The 18304-nt window shown below is 47.6% G+C and overlaps 2 protein-coding genes across 6 annotated transcripts in view; both read left to right on the top strand.

Moving 5' to 3' along the window:
* LOC125949228 (cadherin-87A) overlaps positions 1–18304 on the top strand; it is a 137298-nt gene that overhangs the window by 28153 nt on the left and 90841 nt on the right. For 2 of the 5 annotated variants that reach the window (XM_049676046.1, XM_049676047.1), the window contains exon 2: positions 5865–6165. The gene's annotated coding sequence lies outside the window, so the exon portion shown is untranslated. Of the gene's footprint in view, positions 1–5822; positions 6166–12707; positions 13772–18304 lie in introns of those variants that run through there. The other 3 variants (XM_049676049.1, XM_049676045.1, XM_049676048.1) reach the window with 2 other exon arrangements.
* On the top strand, positions 6851–8089 carry LOC125949426 (protein D2-like). Its single transcript, XM_049676428.1, has 2 exons — positions 6851–7350; positions 7473–8089. The coding sequence occupies exons 1-2, from the start codon at positions 6926–6928 to the stop codon at positions 7621–7623; spliced, it is 576 nt and encodes a 191-aa protein (XP_049532385.1). The 5' UTR covers positions 6851–6925; the 3' UTR covers positions 7624–8089.

Raw genomic sequence — 18304 nt, 5'->3', positions numbered from 1 at the left:
TGGTAGTGGAAAACAGGCTCGCCTTTGGATGGCGCACTGATGGTGCCGAGGGTATGCTCGTAATGATTTGATACAATTTCCAAGCAAGACGCCAGTTCCGTAACCACACCGGATGGTTCGACTGCCGGGATCTGGTGCTACCGGATCACAAGGTTCCAGCATTGAGCAACCTCCTGAACACTATGCTGTTGCTGCTGGTTGGCTGGAGGAGGCTTCTTCCGCTGACTATGACAGCGGGAGCTGGGAAATAGATAAAATAAATTAATTCATTTCAACTGACGAGAACGAATGGTGGTGTCGGTGGTACTCGTGGAAAGCGTGGAGCAGCATTCATGCATGCGTCTTGTGGGGGGATCGGGGATCGGGAACCCACACCACCGACCGCCCAGACCGTGTTTTGCGGTGAGACTTTGAGTAGAGAGACAAATGAATAAATATGCATAGAACATGGAACATGCGGGATTGGCGAACGAAACGAAACGAACGAGAACCACACCACCCCTCCTGGACAGTCCGTTGGTCCGTGCGCTCGTAGCCACAAAACCCAAGGCAGTCGATGTGTGGTACGATGTGGGGATCACCGAGAGAGAGAGAGAGAAAAAAACAACAAACGGGAAAACGCAAAACATTTCCAACCAAACAGCGCACGACGTGGAAAGGACAGGAAGCACCGGAGGGTCGGGGACATTCTAATGAAGCGTATACCGCATCCGGATCTGGACCGTTAGCGAGCTGGCGAACTGAATAAGGATGGATCACATATCAGGTACAAGCATATCAGGGAAGGAGCAGTACTGGCGAAGGATGGATTTGGAGGAGGCGCCGTTCCAGCCCTTGACAAGCAGCACAGAGCACCAGCCCTCCAGAAGTCAATCACATGGTTATTGATGGCTATTTTTGGCAAACTCATTTACCCGCAATGCTAGCAATGCCACTTCGTGGTAGCGATCGTGTCGGACCGGTGCAGAAGGGGAAATGGATACCTATTCCAATCTCGTAACCACGGCGGGAAAGAAAAATGGCGCTGAATCGTGCTGTGTCTTGTTTGGTTTGCTGTTAGCTGCTGCTCAAGTTCATTCTATGCAAAGGAAGGTTTGGTTTGTCAAGCATGGTACGGCATCAATCAGGAATTGGGGGAGGGGGGGGGGGTTGAGAAAATGATCCAAAATGTTTGAAAGGATTTAATCCTATCAAAATTACAACAAACCCTTTTTCATCTTGGTCGCGCTCTGTGAAGCGATTGAACACATTCATAAAAGGAAAAAATGAGTTTTGCTGTGCGCGAGCAGTATTTTAAGTGTGTCATTGCTCAACTTAACAAAATATTATGCAAAATACAAATAGTTATTGTATTATTGTTGTAACATGTAACATGTGTATTTGAAAACGATGAGTGATGTTCCTTTCATTCATAATTTCTTTGTTTAAAATGAATTTGTAGAAATCCTGAATGATATTGGTATTTTAAGATGATGTATATTCATAACTTGTCATGAGATTGTCGTTTTGAGCGATAAATCCCATGAAATGGTATACTAATTTGTTAGCTACTTGTTGAAAGCTGCGATATGTTTGATAGAAATCAAGCCGCAAAGCAGCTTTTCTCGAAGTATGAAAGCTAAAATTTGTCACAAACCTTGGTACTAAGCATACGGTGAAATGGTCAAATATGTAGAAAGCTAGTGAACACACCGAAAAATTCTTGGAAAAATTGACCAATTTCAAAAGTCGTTGCTGATTTCACTCAGAAAAGGACACCAATGACCTTCGGTGACAACATGATGAGTAGAAGAAAATCTTTTCCAACAAATGAAGCCCAATGGGACAATATTGACTTGATTCACTTTGCCTGGAAAATACGCAAAATGAACTATGACCGAGAAATACGGTGATTATTTTTCGGTGAAAGGAGGCTTAATTTTAATGGACAACGTGGTTTGCGCGATTCGTGAAAGAATGTGGCCGAAACATTGAAAGTGAATTTTGCATTGACTGTCATTTTCCGTCATAGAAGAGCTTCTTTTGAATTCGGTTCTCCTGAAACATTAATTTAAGATTACGTATTTATGACTGTGTTATATTGAATTGAGTGTGTTGCAACATTGAGGGAGAATGCGAGGTATTATTTTTATTTCTAATGCTTGGCATTTTTATTACTACTTTTAGCAAACCAGACACTTTTAAACCATAAATACATTGAAATCATAACCTTCTTCATTTTGGTGTTAACGAATGATGCGAAGAGAAATTTAAGAAAACAACAAATCTCTATCAATTAATGAAACAGAACAAACATGATTTCTATAAAAAATAATAGAAGAAGTAGAAATAGGGAATGACAAGGATAGGAACAGAGTCGATATCTCAACTATAGTCTAACCACCGGTAGAATTGCAATCAAATTGAGCTTTTATATATGTTCCGTTTGTATCCACTATTCCTTATTCATTTCCATATAAAAGTTGCTTTTACGATTTATTCCTTCCAAGCAGCCATATGCATACTGTCAAGTTTTCTATATATTTTCCATTAATTTTACCTGTTATTAATCTGTTCGCTTCAAAGAAACTACTGTGCGAACGACTTGATTTTCTCGTAATTTTTCACGGCGGTTTAAGCAATTAGAACAGCACAGCTTGAATGTTACTAAATTACACCGGACCACACCTCCACCCGAGCGATGACGACAAAACGTAATTGTTATTTCACGCTCGTTTGACACACATTTTGAGTTAGAATAAAATTTCCACCACAAGCACCACCACCACCACCACGAAGAAAGAAAGAAAGTAATGCTGGCAATAACGGTAATAGCCGGCAATGGTTGCCAGAACGATGCCGTCCGGGGCGTCCGGACAGTGGCCGCATGATTTGCACTGCAGTGAAGATAATATGCAGTGAAAATCCGACGTCATGGAAGCGTGAACCATCCCCTCCCCGGCCTGCCGAATGCTGGATAGTAGTAAATATGCTCCAGCAAAGAAGACCACACGGGCACCACCGCACCGGCAACAATGTAGTTTATGCTGGCCAAAAGTTGGCCAACCCACCCTGTTGGAAGCTGTTACCCCCTCCCTGTGCTACTCTCGGGGTGGCAGCTCATCTGCATCCGCATGATACTGCTAATGAAGTTCCGCTGCGGGTGTGTGCCATTGCCAAAAATGTGCTTCCATCGTGTGCGACGGTCCCTTCGCCTCACTCGACTCGACTACTCGGCGCTCCTCTTGACCCTGGTTGGAGTCCCCTCCAAGCTAGACACGCTGGTGCCACGCTGTGAATGGTTTGTTAGTCCTTATCTCCTTGGTTTCGGAGCTGGGACTGGCGGATCGGTGGACCGGACGAAAAGTTCTCTTTGATGTGGGTTCCTGTGTTGCGTTCGTGTGCCATCCACCACCCCATACCATGCCACCCCATCGCCTGTGACTGTGTCCCTCTTGCTTGTGTTGTGAGCTGCTACGAACGCAGAGGAGAGTTCTCTTCACTGGACTGGACAGAATTCCGGTGGTAATGGTGACGGTGGTGGTGGTGGAGGAGTTTTCATAATTTTTCTTCCGGTTCTCCCAAGTTCTAGACCCTCTGTCTGCTCTTCCCCTGCTCCTTCTTTCTCGGGAGCTCTACTCGAATCCATCATTTTGCCAGTTCGTTTGGTTTGCGGTTCTGTTTCGACGCGTTTTTGTCGAGAGTGCAAACCGGCAACCGGCAACCGGCGGGCATGGTGTTTGGCTCATCAAACCCATCAACAAATGTGCAACAATTTAGCAGCAGCAGCAGCAGCAGTAGCAACAGAACCGCGCTTCTGCTGTATTCGTTGCACGGGACCACATGAGCAACAAAATGAAGTAAATTCCTGGGACAACAATTCGACCAACGACGAATCAAGGCGAATCATCAACACGAACGACGACATCGTCGACTGCCGACGCCGCTGCTGCTGCTGCTGCTGCAGTACTGTGTCAGCTGTCACAATGTGTCAGAAAGTTGCTCGTTGCTCTTTCGCTCTCCATAACGGACGCTTACACGCTCCCCAAATCAATCCTCAATCAGCGAATCCGGGCCGTGGATGGGGTGCAAAAACGCCAACCAACTGATGCTTGATCGGACGGCATGAAAATTAAGGGGGCCGCCCTTTTTTGGAGTGCCCGACAGTGAGCGGAAAGTGGGTAAAGGTGATCCGGGATCTGAGGAAGTGACGTTGAAATTTCGTCAAGGGTAGGGCAAGAAAAAGGTTGCTGGAAAGTTTTCTTTGTCGTCGTGTTGACGTTGATTGAAGAACGTCTGCCGGTGAAGGCGGGAAGGGTGGTTGTTGAACGCGGTTTAATCTGACTGATATCTTCACAAGCACGATTTTGCGACACGGCAAAAAGATTGATTCCGATCAGATATTGGCGTTGGGCGATAGGAAAGATTGCGGGTATGCTTATGTCATGCACAATGCATCAAACTTTCATGTCGTGTATTTATTCGGTAACATTTTTGGGGGCTTTAAATCCTCGTACGACTGTTACAAGGGTAGTCATCTGTGCTCTTGTACAATACTATTGTTAGTGTCGTGGTTTCAGTGGAAATTGAGTATTCTTTGAGTCACTACTTTCTGTTACCTGTACCTAGAGTTTGATATACAATACTCAATTATTTGAAGAAATTCTTTCTATAAGTCACTTACAGAGTGTACCATAAAAATGCGAATTTCTTTAATTGAAGTTTAAAGGCATTTCTAAGTGTTTTGTACAATTTCAAAATGATTTATTTGGCTTTATATTTCATTGTTTAGCAATAACCAACAAAATTTAGCGACGTGTTAATCTGCATCGTGTTATAAAAACGGGTGGCATTTTCAAACCATTGGTAGCAACTGCTATAACATAGCGGTGCCAGCGGGGTGAGCTTTGAGCTTATATTTTATGTTACCTCGAACGCTGGATTCTTTTTTTCCAGAACTGATAACAAATGCTTCGATCGCCCATATCGAAGATGTTTTATCCTTTCAACTATTAAATGACGCTTCGCTCTAGCTCAAGCAGTTGCTTTGAGAACATCTTTGATCACCCGTGGCTAAGAGGATGTTGAAATGTTCGTCTTTGTTGCATGCTTTCGTGTGGATCGCACTGCATTTCGCTTAACTTTAACTCTCACTGATCCTACCACTTTTTCTGTGCGCGCAGATCGTGTATGCTGGGCCTTGGCCCTTCAAACATAGAACGTTTAATCCTGTAAACCGTAGCAAGACAACATCCGAGAACCGCTACTATTTCTATGGGAGTTTTTTTGCGCGAGAAGCAAACACAACATTGTCGCCTTTGAGTACATTTTTTCGAACTGAATTCATTGGCAAGATTACTTTATTAACATCATTTGAAAGACAAGAGTCTCAAAAATACAGCAACACCCCATAATGCCATACTGGTGTTAAAAAATAATTCGAAACAGAGTAACGAAAACATTTACATTTGTTTATGGTACACCTTGTATTGTTGTTTATCAGCCCATAGGAACGATGAAACTGGAATGAGAAGTTGTTAAATAATATTTGCAAAAACAATAGCAGAGAGCACATTCGAGGAACATGAATCCATTCAAGTGTCGGATGTGCTTAGACGACATCTGGCTAATCTTTCAATACCCATTCCTGCAAATCTGAAAGCATAACTAAGAGAACATATCTTTTCCGTAAATCATAACCACACCCCATCCCCATCTACCACATTCCATTTGAGTGTTGATATTCGTTTCATTGAGCTTAACGTACTTACCACTTACACTAAGCCACTTCACCTCTTCCATTCTTTTGCAGATACACAAACGAGCCACAAAAGCGATGAGCCTTTGTCAACCAACTTTCGACGCATTACTTTCATCCCGTCCAGCGTCCTTTGAAACACAGTGTACGGAATCCCGTAGTGAAGTTAGTGGTGAACATTGAAGCTGAAACCCTGAGAGAGTGACCGGTCCGGTGCAGCCCGGTCTGTCTGTGGATCAACGAGTGTTAATAAGTGATAATCCGACCGAATGCAGCCATAGATAGGATTTAGTGGCGCAACCAAGGGGCAGTCAGAGGCAGCCGGCCGGTCGATCGACTGTGGCTGGTCTCCGAACTCCGGGCATCGACGCTGGTCTCGACTGGAGAACCACCCGGTCCACTGAGTGGCGACGGTCAGCGCATTCGCGGTAAGTAGCCAAACCACCCCCTCGTCTCTCTCAATTCATCATCAACTGCAACGACAACAACGACAACGACAACGACGATGACGACAAAAGTGCACTCTAATTGCATCTCGCACCTCGTGATCGGAGGAGTGTGAGTGGTTATCAGTAGATAGGGTTGCTCGGTACGCGCTTTGTGAACCCTGGAATGCAGCACCCTTCCCCCTCCTTTGGTGTTGTGCGTTTTTCGTTTTCCCAAAAACTGTCCACGAAAATGCCAATGCTGGGCCAACAAGCACCTGCTCGTATCTGTGTATGTGGGATACAAAGTCTTTGGTCTCGGATGCGGAGTGCTGCTGGCACTAAGTGCTAATGCATTAGATCAATCCCGCGTTCACTTCGACGGAGTTATGACGATGATTACGATGATGATGGTGATGCATCTGACGTCATCATTCGTTGGCACTAGAGGGTTACCGCGGTCGCACGCGGTTCTACCGATAGTTCGGATGAGAACACTCTATCCGCCTATGTGCGTGTGCGTGTGTGTCTGTCTGGCTGGTCGCAAATCAACCGATAACGCGCCTTGAATGACCGACCGGGATGATTCTAACGGGCGCGACCGGTCTATGATAGTGACCTAGTGCCCGTGGATCGCCCGTTATCAGCCAAGGCCACGGTGCTGGCAGCTCATCGTTGCGCGCTAGTCTCTGTTCAGTTCCGTGACGGTGTCCGGCTTGATAGGACCCAGTAGTAGTAGTAGTAGTACACAACAACAGGAGGCATGCAGGTGGACATTGGGCAGTTCTTTGCCGAGCACGACATCGTACCGGTGCTGATCGATCGGGCACCGTTGGTGTTCGCGAAGGTGATATACCGGGCGAAGAAGCTGGTGGACGCGGGCAAGGAGCTGCAACCGGTGGAAGTGCGCGAGGAACCGAAGGTGGAATGGTGTGCCGATCCGACCGCCCTCTACACGCTCGTCATGCTCGATCCGGACTCGCCGAGCCGGATGGAACCGTGGAACCGTGAGTTCGCCCACTGGCTGGTGGGCAATATTCCGGGCCGGCACGTCGAGCAGGGCGAGACGCTGTTCGAGTACATTCCCGTCTTTCCGCGAGCCGGCAGCGGTTGCCATCGGTACATCTTTCTTATCTTCCGCCAGCAATGCTGGAACGATTATGCGGCGGTACCGCGCGTCTCGAGCAAGTATGTGGTCAAGTCGCGGGAATGTCCTCTCATTGTGTCACCTTCAATCGGTTCTCTCTCTCTTTCTCCCTCCCTCTGTGTGTGTGTTTGTGTTGTGTGTTGTGTTTTGGCTTGTCTGAAAGGAATCGCACACCAAGGATACGGTTCAGCACGCGTGATTTCGCATCCCGCTACAGCTTGAGCTGCCCGGTCGCTGGTAACTTCTTCATCGCCCAGTACGATGATTACGTGCCGGTGCTACTGTCGCGCTATCCGGATTCCAACGACTTCTGACTCGCTGACACGACTTCTGAGCGCCAAAACAACGACTCACTGTTCCCGCGACGCTGACCGGACCGGTCGCAATCAATTATTGGCATCAAACAACTCTTCCTCTTCGGATTCCGGACCTCGCCTGGCCTGCTGTGATCGCGAGCGGAGATCAGCGCGGAGCAACTCATCATCATCATCATCGGCAGCATCGAAAACAACTTCATTGAGCGGATGACCTAGACCGCGCTGCTGTAATTGTAATACGGTGGCCATTCCCGGTGATGTCGTGCCTGTACTCTCGTGCAGGCCACGCGCCATTCCCGGGGCCAGCACTACACACCCCGGAGGCCGGCCGATGATGAAACATTAAAACCGTTAAACCTTTAATCCGCGTGCACGAATAAATATTGACCGTTGGCCGATTCTCGATTCACTTCGCATCGTAGTAGGCGGCGGCCCTTTCCAATCCCGGCGCTGCACGCTGTTTCAATATTTACCTCCGTCCGTTCCCGCTGATTTCTCCAGCACGACGAGCGACCGACCGACTGGCCTCCGACCAGCGGCGACCGGGAGAATGATTGACGATGACGACGGACACTGCTGCGTGGCTTGGGCTGTGACGAGGACGAAGCTGTGTGCTTCAGCTTCACCACCGTTGTGTGTGCGCGCGCGTGTGTGCGAATTCAATTGTTAATTTTGTGCTCATTCGGGCCTCATTCGGGGTGAAGTGGCGTTTCATGTTCCGCTGTCCGTCCGTTGAGCGCACCGGGGAATGCAATTTTAATCCATCCCCCAAGTCCCTCGCGGATGTGCCCTGCAGATGCACTCCCAGGGGGTGGCACGGTGCGTGAGGATGTAAAAAAATGCTTGATTCAATTACTCTAGTAGCCGTGGCCACACGGGGCGAAAACTCTAGCGCAAACGAAAAAATTAATGCCAAAACGGTTTCGCTTAACCCTTACACGCTGTCAAACTTTTATACGTCCGCGGACTTTTTCGCTGAACCCTTGACGCTATCGAACGCTTTATTTACGAAAATGTAGGTTCTTTTCGTATTGTTTTTGCATTTTTAATATAAATATAACAGCAACAGCAACAAAATCGTTAAAAACTGCAAAATTTATTCGGAAATCAACTTCAGCGGCCAAAACACAGATGAAAACAATACGTTTGACATTTCGGCATAAATTTTCGGGGTTTTACCCCTGCCACACGAAGCGAAAACATTTTGGCATTAATGTGCAAATTTGCGCGCAAATTTTCGCCCCGTGTGGCCACGGCTAGTGACTCATGATTGCACCCGGTATGGTGCAAGCGCATAAAGGGTGATGCTGCTTTCCCTTCACCATCAGCGACGTTGTAACGCGCGCCGTGTGTGCGTGTGTGTGTGTGTGTAGCGACGTTATTACCCAGATTACATGTTTACTTACTAGTCTTCCACCGGTCTGTCTCTCTCTCTCTCTCTCTCTCTCTCTCTCTCTCTCTCTCTCTCTCTCTCTCCGGCTCAACTCGGTCCACACGGTTTGTTGTTGATGATTCTAACCTCCCAGTTACAGAGAAAGAGGTGGAGAGGGAGGTCGCTAAAGAGGGCGCGCAATTACCGGTTCGGTTTGGACCAGAGGCGGCCACGGACCGCGAACCGATTCAATCTAATCTAACGCAACGCAAGTAGTAGCAGTAGTAGTAGTGGTGCTCCTCACATTCTACGTTCACGTTTGATCCAAATATTGCTATTGCTCGCAGTCCGCGATCCGTAGTACCAGCAGCAGTATTGCCTCTACTACTACTACTACACGACATGCACACGTGTGTGTATCGGCGTGTGTGTGTGTGTGTGCGGAATGATTTGCATAATATGATTTAGTCCTGTCTGCCTGCTGCACAATAGAGTTGTAAGAGAGCCGGAACACGGCGGATCCGCGAAGGCACGGATTGTACGTTTTTCATTTGGCGATGTTGTTTTTTTTTATGCTGTTTTTGGTGGCCGGTGTCACTGGCGTCGACCAGTCAGCAGCCCAGTAGACCACCAAAAGTCTGGTCGTGCCAAAAAAGGACAGGACTTGCGGACCGGAACAAGAAAAGAACAAAAACGAAAAAGTACCGTGGTGGTTTTTTTTGCAAATTTTCAATTGGCATCCCTTTTCGCGGCATTGTAACGGGCGAATGTAGTAACATTATTAAAATGTTAATCTGTCCCTGTTAGCCACGTCCGCGAGAAAAAGAGAGAAAGGGGATGTTGTTGGGACGGTTGTCCGACCAACGGGAGGATGGTGTTCAGCGTACGGATGGACCGTTTTACACCAGGAGCCACCGAGGAGCCCAATGTCCTGTTGCTCTGTCATGATTCGCTTTTCTTCGTTCTTTTTCTCTTTATCCTTTTGCTTTCTGCCTTTCTCTGTCTCTCTGGCTCTCTGTCTCTCTCTCTCTCTTCTCTTTGTTTCATACTTTTTCGGTCGCTCACTGATTGTTACATTGAAAATGAAAAAAGTAAAATGGAAAACACATTCGCTACTTTGCCGCCGCCGAGGAGCCACCGAAAAAACGGATCCGGGGGGTCTGGGACATGGTAGGATGAACCTCCATCTGCATCACTTGGTGAAAGTGTTTTATCCGGTTTTTAGATGCATCGTTCTCGGTAAGAGAGATTACAAGCTTAACATCCGCGATGGCTGTTGGTGTGACGCTTTACTTAGGTGCACCGAAACCGTGACCACGTCCCGAAAAAGAATGGTTCTGTTTCGGTGCGTTAAACGATGCGCTACGCGATCATGCGGATTTTCCTCCCCGAGGGTACGATTCATTACCTCTCTCGCAGTAGCAGAAATTTTTGCCGGACCCATCTTACGTCTTATGTTTTTCTGTGTGTGTGTGTTTTTTTTGTTCAAATTAATTTTTACAAATTTCCACTCCACCAATGAATCACAGCTGCAGGTGTCTGGCAGCACGGATCGCATCCCAGCGAATGTAGCCTCCGCGCAGGGATGAACCATCAGTGCGAATAAGCAGATTAAACATTGTGTCGTCAACACAATTATTAGCGACACAATAGATGGAGAGAAGAGTAAAAGAGAAAACAAACAAACAACGGGAAACACAACGGGAAAACGGGAAAAACATATGCGTCCATGCGCGGGAAACGGAGAACAATCTGTTCGTGTTAATACTTTTCTCACCTGAGCGGCGGCCGGTGTTTGTTCATTATAATGATTTTGCATATGTTGGACATGGCGGACCCGCGCGTTACGGGAGATAATCCTTCCGGGGATCCGGGCCGATACGAAATGGAACCGCATCATGACGATGACAAACAAAATTTGAATTTCAAGACATGGTAACCACCGTTTGCATGCTAAATGTGGCTGCGCCGTACCCAGATGCGGATTGTGGATTTGTGGGAATTTTTAATTTGGATTTTTCCAACCAACGACACCGGGACGGCCGGATGTGTTTTGGGGGGGTGTTTGTCTGTTTGCACAACTGATCCCCGGAGGGCGTTGCGACGTGCTGGACCTGCTTTTGGGATGGACGCTGTTTGAAAGATATGTTTGCAACGCACGCCAGAGAGAGCTGAACGTGGACGAGGAACGGATGTATGAAAGGTATGCAGGTTCACAACAATGGCGGATACACATTTCGAGTTAATTTGGGGAAATTGTACGCAGCTCTTGGGTTACAGCCACAAACATTCTTGGAATAAATATCCTAGTGATGTGTATTTCCCAGTGGAATAGTTTATTAATTATCTCACAGAGCGCATTTGATTGGAATGGAATGTCCTGTCGTGCCTTTACCATTTAGTGGGATGAGAATGCGCATGGGGTAAAAGTGCGCACTATGCTTTTCCAGAAAACGGCTTCACCGATTCTAGCGCCACCATACTGGTTTGAAAGCTCATGATATCACTTCATCATACGTGTTTTGGTTTGTGGTTTGGTTGTTAAAATGTTAAATGTTAGAGAAGTGCATTAATTTATACTTTGAAAACAGTATTTCGCTTCGCGGATATTGCCTATTGCAAAGCTTCATAAGCGATTAGAGACACAAAACTACCATAGTTTCAAATAGTGTAACCCTCATTCTGGTAGACAAACGAAACATTTTGTATTTGACACTTTTTTAAAGAAATGATCCTATGTGGCACGAGAGGGCACTCATTGTTAGCTATCTCATTGCTGTGAAAAGATAACATAAAAAAATCTGAAATTTTTAAATTGGTAATTTTGATTAGGGTAAAATAACAAAAATAAGTGTGTATCAAAGACAAACTAGTTTTTATACCACAAATATGCATATAAAATAGAAAATGTGCAGAAAAGAGCGATGTGCACTCTTGCCCCAGTGCTGAGGTAAAAGTGCGCCTTTTTTTTTTGTTAATATGCATTTTTATCCAAATGTATGAGCAAAATAAAAAATAATTGCTCTACATCTTAAAGACACAAACCCACACTTTCATTTAGTATAGCTAACAGGACGAACACTTCTTTCCTTAGCTAAATACAGCAAGTTAAAAGTTAAGTGTGCGTTGTCATCTCCACTTTACTTTTTACTTATAGAATCTTACTTGTATCTTTATGTATCTTTATCAAAGCAGCTTTTGTTCTTCAATTGAATTGTCAAATTAGAGAAACAACAACAGAGAAACATTTGGATGCACAATCTAGTCAAGTGTACCGCTTATTATGAAAACATTCCATTCCATTTTGTTAAAATCGTTTAAAATCGTTGCATAATTAAATATTTTTAATATTTTCCATCAAGATACGCTTTGAAATCCTTACCTCGCCCGATACATCATGAACGCAGAGTGAACCTAGCCGCCTCATTACCAGCCGCCACATAGCAAACGAGCCGCCCGCTGCAGCCGCCCTCCAAAACGACCAACTAACGGCCCGGTCACTTCCAGTGGCCAAATTTTGTAAACAAACCATTCTCCTTCACCTCGGGTTCTGTTGCGCATGCGCCACCAAACCCCGTTTGCAACAACCGCCGTGACGTGTGACGGTTTCGTATCATCATTGAACACCTGGGGGGAGTTGATGCCGAACTGAACTAGACTAGACTAGAGAGACACCAGAGTAACCGTCGGCTAGCCAGTACACGTCGGGACTTTCGATGAACTGGTCGCGCTCGGTCGTTAGACGTTTCGTGGATCTTGACATTCGCGCTTGCCGTGTTCGTGGTTTCGTGGTCGTGTTGAGTGTGTGTTTGGGGGGGGTTTCTGATAGTGCACCGGGAAGACAGAGAAAGGGATTGTGGTCCGTGGTCTTCTGCCGGAACTGCCGAATCCGTCCGTTGTCTACGGTGTGCGTCTGTCTGTTTGTCTGTCTGTCTGTTTATTCGACGCGCCGTCGACGGGTCAGTTCATTTAACCGTTATCAGAGGGTGGAAATCTTTGGGCGACAGCGTTGTAGTAGGCGCTGTGGCTCGTGAGGTGTGTGTGTGTGTGCGTGTTAGGAAGAATCCTTAACGAAGTCGGAAGGTGAAAACTGTGTTATCTCGACGTCAGGATTCCATGCCACCGCTAATCACTCGTCGCGTGCTGCCCATTCTTTACGGTTTTTAACGCTTTAACCAATGCTATTCTGCTGTCGCTGGAGTGTAGCAATGTGACAGTGAGCGGAGGGATATGAAACTCCAACCTAAATCCAACGCACGGCCTCCGTCAGATACGGTCACGAGCTTCTAGTAAGTGATTTAGTTGCTGCTGCTCGTTGTCTTCATCTTTATTCATCCGGTTCCGGCTATCGAATCACGCTGGCACCGTGCTTGCACCGTGTGTTTGTGTGTTGGTGTGGGCTTTGACGTGTAAATCGTGATATGGAGGCGCCTAGCCGTTCACACCTTACTTCCTATGCAATGCACCTGAATACGAGCGGCGGTTGAAGCGTTAAACGATTCCCCGAATCGAACGGCGCCCAAGTGAAGTGCATCACTGTGGTGTGTGTATGTGTGTCTGCGTATCTGTGTGTGTTGATGCAGCAGCTTCAGTGTTTCAAAGCCACGGCAGTGGCAGTGGTGTTTGCCGCTAGCCGGTTAATGATGAAAATGTTGAGAGCAGCAACACATTAATTGTTCCAAGGATTACGCAGGATTTGCGCGGAGAGAGTCTGAACCCTGTACTGGCCTGCCGCACACTATCGCTCGTTTTCTCGTGAAACCATTTAAAAAGGTAACAACATGTTCCGCTGAATTCGATGTACGGTGTACGGTTTCCCTGGGGTTTCCTCCGCAAACATCGAGGAGATGATCATTGAAGCAAATAAAGCGAGCTCATTTATTGATTCCCGGTACTGTTCGTGATAATTGGTTGCGGTTATTACGCGAAACGAAAACAAAACAAAACAAGTTTTATCGCGCAAACTATCTCCCAGCTATATCTCGCTGTCTCGTTCACTTTCAATGAGTTGAACTGATCGGGCTGGACAAAAGAAGAAGAGCTTTGCTCCACGCTCACTGCCATGGCCGTTGGGATGATGTTAATGCAAAAGCTTTCCCATCCCAGGGCTCACTAATGAATGGAAACGAAGTAAACAAGAACTCGTTATTAAATTTTTACAGTTCATAATTAATTATTTTGATGATTACCAGCCCGTCCTCCTCCTCCTCCTCCTCCTCCTCCTCCTCCTCCTCCTCCTCCTCCTCCTCCTCCTCTTGCGGTGACCGTACACAGCGGATGTACGTGTGCAGCCCTATGGCCATGTTTCCGCCGGTTCTGTCCGGCTTATCGGGTCGGATTGGAGATGCTGCTCTCTCTCTCTCTCTCCCTCTCCCATTTATGTGCTTCCTCCATCCCTGCTAATCTCTGCTACTCTTTGTGTGGCGCTCCCCGGTTCCGAGCGGTTCCAATGAGGGAAGTTTCTGCTTCTTCTCCTGCCTTTCACGTGCGCGTTCGTTGGTTGTTTGTTTGGTTTTGAGCTCTTCGCAAACTCCCCGTACGGTGTGCAAACAGTGTGTGTGTGTGTGCCGGGGTAGTGGGCAGGCCAGGCCGAGCCAGGGCCGGGAAAATTATACTCGCAATCCATAATTAGACTTTGACCGGTGAAAGTAATTATGTCCGGGGTTGCGGCGCGTGCTTCCGACCGACCAGACAGTCATAGCGAGGCAAAGCGCTTCCCCTCCGCCCCGCACGATGCTCCGGTTCGGACATCCGGTTATTTAACGGACGGAAACCTCTTTTCCATTTTTGCGTCATGATGAGGCAGATTTGCAAACCGAATTCGGATCCATCCGGAGTGGTGGAAGGCGGTGGAAGTGGAAAGGCAACAATTTCAAGCTCTTTAAGGAGTTCCTCTCAAAGCAGAGCAATATGCATACATTCGTATGTGCCGGATGCGCAACCATCTCACCTGTCATAAGCCTCTTCTGATTCTGTTGGCGACAGATTCTCATTAACAGGCGCCCTCTGCAAGTGGCTCGTTGCTGGCCGTTGAAACAATAAATTATTTTGTTTTTTTTTCTTTCTGCTACCACAAACCACCACCCTCGGACGGAGCTTTCGATTCGTCCCTCGGTCGGTATCTTCCTCATCATCTTCGTCTTCGTCTTCGTCTTGACCGACGACGTTGGTCTTGCGGTGCTGCGATCATTAATCATTGCTAGAGCGGCTCACATTAATTAATGATTGTTCGTGAGGTGTGACGTGGGTGTGGGCGTGGGCGTTGGTCGCGTCGCCTACAACAGATATAGACACCACTAATGCCGGATGTTAACTTTGCTTGTAATTTGAATTTCATTGCAAAATTTGGCATCAGCACGGGGGGTTCCTTTATCGTTTTCCCATCAGCTCGCTACCCGGTCCCCAAACCCAATCCCAAACCCCCAAAAACCTCGCCACGTGGATGATAAATGACGTTTGATATCGGGAGCGATCGATCTGCGGCTGGTGAGCGCTGTGCTGTGCTGTGCGAGATCCCAAAAACAAGATGCTGCATATTTGTTTGCACAAACTCCTTCTCCTCCTACTGAATAGCAAATGAAGTTGTGTTGGTCTGGCCAGGGAAGTAAGGTTACGGGGAGTGCCACGATCCCCTCTACCTCCCCATGAATTCTCCTGTTGATGGTTGATGATAATATCCTCACAAAGGCGGAGAAAATCCTTTCTGCCGGGTGGGCATTGTTCTCGAATTGAAATTTATCTTTAATCGATCCAATTAGAAGCGTGCTTGTGTTGGTGCCAGCTTGGCCGGCCGGGCTGCTTAATTCCGTTCGCCTCAGGAGCATGAGGCAAGGTTGTTCTGAGGCCATTGTTCTGACTCCAGCGCCACGTTGTGTGTGTGTGTGAGTGTTTTGTCACGACCAGTCACGGTGGAATTGAGAACGATATTTATTGCTCCGGAATTAAAACACAACACGCCAGCCATCCAACCAGCCTGCCACCTACCGACACTACTGCCGTGGCCCTACCGGTGTCACGGCGTCCTCCCACAAGGGTGGGAGTCGTCCTTCCCCCCTTCTTTCCAGCCACCCGCTGGAAACGGTCAATCAAACGGAAAAACTCCGCTATACCGTCGGCTTCTAACCAAAAAAAAGAAGGGCGAGGGGACACGACGAGCAGGTTCCATTCTCACTTGCCAGTCCTTCCTCCGTGCCTCCACTTCCTGCCTCTGCCTTCCGTTGACACGCTCGGCCGTGCACGATCGTCGTCGTCGTCGTCATCCAACTGTCACAGAAGGAGCAGTCCAAAGGAACACAGCGTGAGAGGAAGGGGGGGGACGATTTTTTTCATCCCCCCTTCTCACTTCACTGCCTCCCTTCTGGTGGGGCTTCTTAGGCGCTTCCGGAAACCGTTAGCTTCGAGGGGGCAAAAGTTTGCTCTTCCTCTCTCTTCCGCCACGCCACCGTTGGCGGGTTTTCTAATGAAATATTTGCCATGATTTATCATCGTCCGTGCCACTTCATTGCCAGGGCAAGAGAGAGAGAGAGAGAGAGAGAGAGAGAGAGAGAGAGAGAGAGAGAGAGAGAGAGAGAGAGAGAGAGAGAAAGGAAGAGATAGGAAGAGAGGGAATGAGTGGTCCAAGTGCCAAAAGAAAACGCAGACCGATTGCGCATCAAGGGGGATACCGTTCTCCGTTTCCTTTGATAATGATTTTCCTTTTCCTTTTCGTTTCGGGATGGCTATTCTTTTACGGTTGGTATGTGTTGTCACAAAAGCTGACAAACGCGCGGCGTATGTGTGTGCGTGTGTGCGTGTTTGGTTCTTGTTGGGAATGCCATCCAATCCAATGTCCAATCCTCGTACACAGAGAAAGCCTCCAACTACAACTCATACTCCCAGTGGACTGGCCGGTGGTCACGGCTATTGCATTATTACAGTTCTTGAAGTCCACATGGACATGGCGCCCCCTGATTAGATTGGATTAAACGTATCGACGGCAACTGGACCGGAAAGGGACCACAGAACAGACCACATGCGTGTGCGTGTGCGTGTGCGTGTGCGCGTTGGAATGCCAGCAGGTGGGATGCGTACCGCGATATTCCTCTCTCTCTCTATCAACTGTCTCTCTTGCACGTGCGTGCGTGTGTGCGTGTGTCATTAGACGCACAATCCGGGAAGCGGGGATCTCCCGGGGAAACCAACGCAGGAAGCAAACTTTTATTTCGTCGAAAATTTCATTTCCCGAACAGACCAACCAACGGAACCGACCCTGAGGCTGAGCTGCCAAAGCAATAAGTAGCCACCGGGGACCTGCCCCCCCCCCCCGCCCTCCTCTTCCGAAAACAAATTGAGTGACGCGCTGGCGGGCTAGGGGGCCTTTTGTTTCTCTCACCCCTCCCCCTTCTCTCTGCTTGTGCGTGTCTTGTCTGTCGCCAATCCCAACTACGCAACTACATGTCCTTCTTCAACGCTTCAACGTTACGAGATTCATGTTTTGTTCCTCCCCGCACCGCACGTCATGTCACGTTTCCTCCAGTCCCCAAAAAAAAACCCTCGCAATAAGGTGGTAATTTTGTGTTTGTAGAGAATATTCTCAGCGGAATTATAAATGGATTTCCGGGTGTTTTCCCCCGGCTCGACAGTCCTGGGTAATGCTGCCGGTTCGGGAATGTAATAAAGTAGCCCGGTCGCCACCGTCACCGTCGCCACCGTCGTCATGGTGATGAGTTTCGGGGTTTTTTGCGAACACTTGCGACGACGCTGACGGACACTTGCGGCAAACTGCTAGGACAAACTTTGATTGAGTTGTAGCTGATGGTATCGTGGTGGTGGTGGTGGTGTCCATTTTACGTAGGGGCGGCCCCCATTCTGGTGGAAAACCCTGGGACCGGTTGACGTTGACGTTCGATTTAGGAGGAAGACGAAGAGCGAGCGAGAAAGAGAGAGTGAGTGTTTTTAGGAAAGTTTTACGTTCTGCGAAACAATAACAATCGAGTTTACTGCTTTAGATCACTTCTTGCACGTCCGATTTGTCCCCTTGAGGTTGATGATTGTGAAGGAATTTCGCTTCCCGGTTGAAAAGGAACGACGAGAGAGCAATCGCATGAAGGTAACGTCGCGCTGGATAATCGCGCAACTCGATTCTTGACTCTCAAAAAAGTGACGTTGTGATCGTGACGTGATAGTTACGAGTGTCGCGTTCACAGTTCAGTTCAGGTCCTTGCAGCTGTATCGGGAAAAACGAAGGAAAAAATGCATCAAACCTGTTCATTGGTGATTGGTTTGATTCCGTTACGCACCATATAATGCAACTGGGCCCCGGGTGTG

The sequence above is a fragment of the Anopheles darlingi genome, chromosome 2 (genome assembly GCF_943734745.1).
Source record: "Anopheles darlingi chromosome 2, idAnoDarlMG_H_01, whole genome shotgun sequence".
Taxonomy (NCBI): domain Eukaryota; kingdom Metazoa; phylum Arthropoda; class Insecta; order Diptera; family Culicidae; genus Anopheles; species Anopheles darlingi.
This window is presented reverse-complemented; position numbering and strand designations above follow the sequence as displayed.

Bases quoted from the DNA above. Each gene is read 5' to 3' on its own strand.
- LOC125949426 (XM_049676428.1), top strand. From the start codon at position 6,926: ATGCAGGTGGACATTGGGCAGTTCTTTGCCGAGCACGACATCGTACCG. The intron at 7,351-7,472 runs GTATGTGGTCAA...CTTGTCTGAAAG, and splicing joins GTACCGCGCGTCTCGAGCAA to GAATCGCACACCAAGGATAC.